The sequence below is a fragment of the Bradysia coprophila genome, unplaced genomic scaffold, assembly GCF_014529535.1.
Source record: "Bradysia coprophila strain Holo2 unplaced genomic scaffold, BU_Bcop_v1 contig_24, whole genome shotgun sequence".
NCBI classification, from domain to species: Eukaryota; Metazoa; Arthropoda; class Insecta; order Diptera; family Sciaridae; genus Bradysia; species Bradysia coprophila.
The window spans coordinates 7,311,528-7,319,744 of record NW_023503501.1 but is presented as its reverse complement, the minus strand read 5'-3'; the positions used below and the strand labels follow the sequence as shown (position 1 = coordinate 7,319,744).

Here is an 8,217-nt window from a genome sequence, read left to right as displayed (position 1 = left end):
AAACATATTTCTACCTGGTACGTACAATGCACCGGTATTTTAATTTGAATAATTGAATTGAATTGAATTTTTAAATTGTTTAAACAAAATTAAAAATCACACCGTCGCGACGAGAAAAACAACACCATGGAAAATTAATACTATCAAAATAGTCAACGCCTACATGTATTGGTGTAAAGTCATACGAAATATGAATATTATGCAAACTGATGTATAAACTGACAAACTGATTAGTCTGAGGGCAGAACTATTTTTTGGTACACTTGCCATCGAATCAATTAAGAAAACACTAAAATCACCACTGAATTTATAATTTGAAACAATAAAATCAAAATTTTTCATTGAAACTGAGAGTGACAACAAACTAAAAGTCAAAATATTTGACCGAAATGTCGAGCACATCCAATGCCTTCGGATCTCACGCCGCAAACATCGCACACACGTATTACTCATTTACATAGGCTCTGCTGTAATCTACTATTAGAAGTGTATGAATACAGTGTAATGAAATTTACAAGCGGACACTGTACGATTTTTGACCTCCTATTTTTGTAAACAATTGGTGTGATATTGCTAGACTAGTGGTCTCACATGTGAAACAGAGAATTACTGAAAACCTAACTCGCTTAATTATGTACTCACCTCTTCCGATTGCTAAATTGGTTCGTCTTGAAAGTCTCAAAGAATGCAGCTTATTCGAAATGGAGATTGTAAGTAACAATTTGATTCTAGACCTTGTCTTTATATGGTCGGTGTCTCGCTTGTGAAGTAATTACCTTTTCCAATCAATATCAATTTGCATTTCGATTAAACTTAAATTAATGTAAATTGTATTACTGAATGTAAATAGAACGGTCCAATTCTGAAACATTCTTCACGTTTTACAGGATTTTGAGTTCTCCTTTTAGAAAATGAGGTTCTGTTTCAGTTTTAGAATTCGAGTATCGTATCATTTTCAATGCCTCCATTTCCAATGGGTAAAAGGGGCTATTGTCCTTGATGCCCAACAGGATTTAGCATCGGAGCCTTTTTTTTAAATCAACCAGCCTTTATTCAATAAATTTGTATTTTATTTTACATTGCGTTCACGAAAATTCGAGAACAAAGCTCGTCGAGAATTAGTCTATAGACTTTACAATAACCTGACAATCGAATAATTTTTGAAGAAAAAAAAAACACAAAATGAAAGAAGAATAACTTGACATTGGTCAAACAAACATCATGAAACATATAATAGGAACTCGTGNATTACAGCAGAGCCTATGTAAATGAGTAATACGTGTGTGCGATGTTTGCGGCGTGAGATCCGAAGGCATTGGATGTGCTCGACATTTCGGTCAAATATTTTGACTTTTAGTTTGTTGTCACTCTCAGTTTCAATGAAAAATTTTGATTTTATTGTTTCAAATTATAAATTCAGTGGTGATTTTAGTGTTTTCTTAATTGATTCGATGGCAAGTGTACCAAAAAATAGTTCTGCCCTCAGACTAATCAGTTTGTCAGTTTATACATCAGTTTGCATAATATTCATATTTCGTATGACTTTACACCAATACATGTAGGCGTTGACTATTTTGATAGTATTAATTTTCCATGGTGTTGTTTTTCTCGTCGCGACGGTGTGATTTTTAATTTTGTTTAAACAATTTAAATATTCAATTCAATTCAATTATTCAAATTAAAATACGGTGCATTGTACGTACCAGGTAGAAATATGTTTTATTAAGGACTGCCGAAGTAGGAGCGTAAGAGGCTACAAATGTTCATTTTTCCGGTATAATTTTGTGTGCAGAGACCGTTTTTCCGAACTATTTGTGTGACGACAGGTATATTCAGCAAATTTATAAATTATGGACCTTAATTAGCGTATTTACAGCCATAGTCGGTTAATCTATAGAAATTTTTGATCAATTTCAATGTAATTCAATGTCCGACTAATATTATCATTTTAGTAGCCAAATTCAAATTCTACGCGCTAATTTTGATGGGCAAATTAGTAGGAAAAAACTCACACTTATCAAATATTTCGTATTTGATGTAAGGGCCACTTTTTTTTGTAATTTTGTTGGCATTTTCCAATGAAAGTATAAACCAGGTATGGTCTGTTCATACAAACCGGAGGACATAGTGATTTCATATAAACAAACTCACCTCTCATGAGAGGTGAGTTTGTTTATATGAAATCGCTATATCCTCCGCTCCATACAAAGTTTGACATTCGACCATACCTTGTGTTTGACGTTCATTAGTATTTTCCAGTCTATGTATAATTCGTCTAAGGTTCTGCCTGTTTAAATTCTTCGACCAGCGAATGTAAATGACCGTGCATAGCATGTAAATCATCGAAAACCTTAACATGTAAATTTCATTTACATTCTCACCTCAGACAATGTAAATACAACGTACAGGATGCCTACACATTAAAATAATGAAATGTACAAGCGGACACACGTTTGGCCTCCTAATATTGTTAACAATTGGTGTGTCATTGCTAGAGAGCTGCCTGTGTGAGACAAATTGCTCCGACAATTCAAAATAACGTGTCATAATACCCAAAGTATATAAACACTGAAGTTACCGCAGACCCTCAGGGAATAGCAAGAAATACGGTTCCCACTTTCGGGTGAATTTAAGATTTATAATGTTGCATCTGTGATGTTTGGCGTAATAATGTTGTCAGAACTGCGTTGTTTTTATATACTTTGATAATACCTCTACCTGTATAGTCAAAGGCTCTATAGGTAGAGAGCCTTTGGAATAGTACAAAATTGAGCATGCACTAACACTTTGCACACGTATAGTCAAATAAATGCAAACAAAAATTATGATTTTTGTTCTTTGATTGCACGATTGTGCATTTAAGCACAAAATAAATAATAATATTGGTTAGAGCAACACCCCGGCAAGGTGGAGATTCTGGGTTCGGGTTCAGATTTAATTTCATTGATTCAATTTCTATTATAATTTCACTTCAAATTCTAAGTTCTAGATTATTTCAGTCACTATTTACTGATAAAAATATTCACAAACTAATTACTTCTTAAACATAGTCTTATAATCTTTTATCGTTATTTAGATACACATTTGGCGTAACATCTATTTTTCCGGATTTTCCCCGACTCTTAATTCTTATTTCTGAACAACGATATCAGAAAATAAGAATAATGTCTGTACCAAACGCTGGTAAGGTAAAGCAAAACAATTAAATATTTGAATATGAAAAAATTCACAATTACAGAAAAACGAGCCAATGCCATCAAGAAGGCTTTGATGTTCTTGGAATCGGAATTCGATACGAAAGAGTTTCCGTTTTCGTGTGATTGCTTTGGAACTGAACGAGATGATCTTCAGTCAGCCTCAAATTTGCCGAAATTTACCTTGGGCACCGAAACGTTTAATTTGTATCTCCTTTTACTGCTTGTAGGAAAACATTTGCCATCAACTTTCCGCAATAAACTCATTGCGGCAGTACGTCCAAATAAAATAGCAATGTTAAACTTTTTCGCCGACATTACCGGCGATCTTCAATTATTTCCAAATGATCAAGACACGACAGTAGTTTGTTATCATGCGCTTTTAGCAACGCACACCATTAACGAAGTTGACCTTGTATCAATGTCTCAATCCATCTATGAAAATGTCAACGACGATGGTGTGCTTCAGGCATATTACGTGTCTAAAGACAATTCGCGTTACAATCGAATCGATGCCGTTTGCATTATCAACATCTTGCGATTTGCCTATGCACAACGTCACGAACGTTTTGTTCAACGTTCCGAAGATTATGTTTTCGACTGGCTAATCAGCGGAAAGTACAAATCTGGCACGATCTACTATCCCAGTGCTTATACATTCCTGTATTTCTGTTCGCTGTTGGCATCGACAAATTATCAGACTAAGATTAGGTTCATGGATACGCTGCGGCGGGAGTTTGATCAGATCAAACAAGAAGACTTAAAATACCCGTTGGACTACGCTCAAACCATATTAACAGGCGCAAAAATTGGATTGTACGATGAAAGTTTGATCGGAAAATTATTGGAAATGCAAAATAAGGAGGATGGAAGTTGGCCGGCCGATGCTTTGTATTGTACACATCGTGTAAAAGTTTATTATGGATCAAAATCCATTTCAACGATATTGTCCGTTTTAGCGCTTATGGAAACTATTTAGTTTCGTTGCCTAGGTCATCGTAAATGTAAGCGTAAAAATATTTTTCATACCTAGCACTTTTTCTATGTCCAATATGAAAAATACTATTCGTACCACGGACTAAAAGTTTTTTTTAGCGTAATCGATTCCAGACCTCGCCTTTGGCTCTGTCTGGAAGACTTTCAGTCCTAGGTACGAAATATACTATTGTTTAGACATTTGACACTTCCCGCAAGGTCCTTTGTTCAAATTACAATTTCCTACAAAATTTTCCTCATAACAGTCTATAACATATGCACGATTAACAGAACTTAGACTCAGAGCTATACCTAAAGGTATGTGCTTATTATTGTAAAATCCAAGGTAAATATAGTGAGGAGGGTCGGGACATCTGTTCCCTGTTGTGAATTAGTGGAAATATTTTGTGAAATACTAGGAAATCCTGTTCAACTATTTCAAAAAAAGATTGACATTACCTTCACATTATTTACCTTGGTAAAATCATCGTATCGAAAATATAGTACGTTAAATAAATGGAAAACCTTCGGCGTTTTTTTTACTGTTTCTGGCATTATTGTATGCAATTTCTTTTTTTATCGCTAATATGAACTAGGTCCCACTTTTTGGGTGGGTCAGTTCACGTGACTGACAATTTTCTCAACGTATTTTCGATCAATATTATTGTGAAACTTCCGAAGCATCACTGATAATAAAGCCTACAAATGATTCCAACTTATTTTTTTCATATGCTGTGTCCCTAAAAAATTGTCAAATTTAACATAAATATATCAAAAACTAAGTGGAACCAAAATTTTAAAAAAAATCTTTAGAATAAACCATCGTAAGTGGTAAGACCGAATGATCTTTCAGTTCTCAATTTTCGTATAAATTATATATAAAATGCGACTCGTGTGAATAAAGGCCCTCGCTCCGCTCTGTCCACGAATTTCCCACTCATATGAGCCGTCTATTATTTTGCTTGTTAAATTTAATGAGTAGAAGCGAAGTAAGTTTTGCGAATGTAGAACGATGAGAGGACTCTTTTACTTTGGTACAAAATAAAAAGTACGATAGATGTTCTTCCCTTTCACTTTTGTATAAAAAGGGAAGTCCCTGAGTACTTACTACATTCACAAAACTTTCAATCGGTTCGTGAATGATGATGATGAATAACGTTTTATTAATTGCCTTTAATTTATGGACTAAACAATCATATTTACACATTTGCATGAGACGATTTTGAAACAATAATTTCCATTGTTAGTATTTCACAATCATTTTTCATGTAGTTACGCAACCGATGGACCCGGACCGATACGTCCCACTTTTGGAGCTCTTTATTTAATAATATATTTGTAATGTACAATTCGAATCAGTAATGAATTCTTGCATTTACTATTATTCTTGCTACACATAGCGTTGCGAAGGACACCTTGAAGGACACCTAATTAAAAATTTGACAGGAGAATAAAAGAAATTTCTAATCAGGTCTATTCCACAATCGAGCCTACTACGAACTAAGCCAATTAGGCATGATGAGGGAAAAATTGATTACCTTGCCAAAAATTGTTCAATTCTTAGTGCTAGTCGATCGCTACCGAGATCGCTACATCTTTTTAGCAAAGTCTCGGACAACCCTCTGTGCTGCTGTTATGTTAACTCAAAAGAAAATTCTTGAAGACGACGTTCAGCATAAATTGTTAGGAATATTAGTGGCTCAACATGGACGTTTTAAAAACTAAACAGAAATTTAGCATTAGGTCCTTGTCATAATATACTATGGTCGCTTCCCGGCAGTAGAAGATCCAGTTTTAAGTTGTATGGAAAAATTATCACTGGAGGACAATGACGCGTTAGAAATTTTGATAAAAAAAATGTCAAAAAATTGAGAAAAGCTCGACCCACCCTAAGTTTAAATATTTTAAAAATTCTAAACAATACATTAATTTCCATATCAAACATAGATCCGAATATAAATTCATTTGACAAAAAATATTGACTGACTAATATTTCTTTATATTAGCTCGATTTGTGCAACACCAACCTGCGACTTCTACTTCGAACCCACTGTACATCTCTTGTGAATCACCTATAGAATGTAGTTTTGTCTGAAATAATTTTGGCTATCGAAATAAATGTAAAGAAAGGAAAATACGTGAAGGAAAAGCGAACTCAAAACAGAAAAGTGAGTGTGAAGTTATCTGAAATAAAAGAATTCATTTTTGTAATTCAATGACAATATACTTTAAACTAAAGTTAAGGGTATTGTGTGAATGTGCAGTTCATACTAATTAAAGCCGTTGTACTTTGCTGATCCGTAGTAGGTGTTGTACTACAAACTTTTCACAATTTCACAAATCACCAGGGCCTATTTCAGTGAAACCCAGATTTCACGTTTTTTTTTCTTAATCGTTAATGTGCTTAACACTAACACACACGACGACTGTTATGTTTGCTTATTGAACACATCTAGTTTTTATCAATTATATGTTGAACGCTTCGCGTGTATTTAGGATTATTAATTTTCACAATATTTCTTCAAATCCCACAAAAAGTAAATTCATAAAATTTCGTGAAGTTGTGTCCTGCAAGTCACTACAACCATTATTGAAGCCAAATACTAATATGCTCATTTAAAATGATTAATTAATGCTTCTTTAATAGAAAAAAAACGAAAAATTCGATTGTAAAGAATCGAGCCGAAGGAGCTGCTTCACAAAAATTAAATTTAAATTGGCGTAACATTCGATAAGTGACTCACATCAGACATAATCTTAAGCCATCGAAGAAACTCTGGGAGCCTCGAAAATAAAGCTTTGTGCAATGAGTCAACAAACACTTATAACGCGAATAGCAAGTAAAGGGAATCTATCATCACAATTGAATGTTTCAGTACTAATAAAATTCACGCACAATTTCAGAAAATCGAGTTAGTGCTATCAAGAAGGGTTTGATGTTCTTGGAATCGCAATTCAATACAAAAAAGTTTCCGTTTTCTTGTGATTTCTTCGGAACTGAACGACATCATCTTCAATCAGCCTCAAATTTACCGAAATTTACTTTGGGCACCGAAACGTTTAACTTATATCTCCTTTTATTGCATCTAGGGAAACATTTGCCATCAACTTTTCGCAATAAACTCATTGCGGCAGTACGTCCCAATAAAATAGCAACGGTAAATTTTTTCGCCGACATTAGCGACATTACCGGCGATCGTCAATTATTTCCAGATGATCAAGACACGACAGCAGTTTGTCATCATGCGCTATTAGCAACGCACACCGTTAACGAAGATGATCTTCTATCACTGTCTCAATCCATCTATGAAAATGTAAACGACGATGGTGTGCTTCAGGCGTATTACGTGTCTAAAGACAATTCGCGTTACAATCGAATCGATGCCGTTTGCATTATCAACATCTTGCGATTTGCCTATGCACAACGACACGAACGTTTTGTTCAACGTTCCGAAGATTATGTTTTCGACTGGCTAATCAGCGGAAAGTACAAATCTGGCACGATCTACTATCCCAGTGCTTATACATTCCTGTATTTCTGTTCGCTGTTGGCATCGACAAATTATCAGACTAAGATTAGGTTCATGGATACGCTACGGCGGGAGTTTGATCAGATCAAACTAGAAGACTTAAAATATCCCTTGGACTACGCTCAAACCATATTAACAGGCGCGAAAATTGGATTGTACGATGAAAGTTTGATCGAAAAATTATTGGAAATGCAAAATATGGAGGATGGAAGTTGGCCGGCCGATGCTTTGTATTGTACACATCGTGTAAAAGTTTATTATGGATCAAAATCCATTTCAACGATATTGTCCGTTTTAGCGCTTATGGAAACGGTTTAGCGTCTTTGGTTAGAGCACTGTATCGGGTACCACTGTCGCCACGGCCTGATGACAAATGGTATTTTTGAACTGCAGATCGAAACAGTAGTCGAATGTCTTGTTGTTTCTATCAGATCATTAGAAAATGAAAGTGTATAAAAGTCACAGGGAGTAAATGCACGGCAGAGTAAAATAAACCAGGCAGTAGCGCTTCATTTTCG

At 34.9% G+C, this 8,217-nt stretch overlaps 2 protein-coding genes across 2 annotated transcripts; both read left to right on the top strand.

Moving 5' to 3' along the window:
• Positions 1–3,071: 3,071 nt before the first annotated feature.
• On the top strand, positions 3,072–4,685 carry LOC119077699. The gene is made up of 2 exons (XM_037184971.1): positions 3,072–3,183; positions 3,239–4,685. Exons 1-2 carry the CDS (start codon positions 3,165–3,167, stop codon positions 4,171–4,173), a joined length of 954 nt encoding a protein of 317 aa, XP_037040866.1. The 5' UTR covers positions 3,072–3,164; the 3' UTR covers positions 4,174–4,685.
• Positions 4,686–6,975: 2,290 nt separating this feature from the next.
• LOC119078158 lies at positions 6,976–8,017 on the top strand. The gene is made up of 3 exons (XM_037185631.1): positions 6,976–7,009; positions 7,074–7,100; positions 7,260–8,017. The coding sequence occupies exons 1-3, from the start codon at positions 6,976–6,978 to the stop codon at positions 8,015–8,017; spliced, it is 819 nt and encodes a 272-aa protein (XP_037041526.1).
• Positions 8,018–8,217: the final 200 nt, after the last annotated feature.

Excerpts from the sequence above, each read along its gene's own strand:
- LOC119078158 (XM_037185631.1), top strand. The coding sequence starts at position 6,976 with ATGAGTCAACAAACACTTATAACGCGAATAGCAA. Across the intron at positions 7,010-7,073 it reads ACTTATAACGCGAATAGCAA|AAAATCGAGTTAGTGCTATC; the intron begins GTAAAGGGAATC and ends GCACAATTTCAG. Across the intron at positions 7,101-7,259 it reads AGTTAGTGCTATCAAGAAGG|GGAAACATTTGCCATCAACT; the intron begins GTTTGATGTTCT and ends TATTGCATCTAG.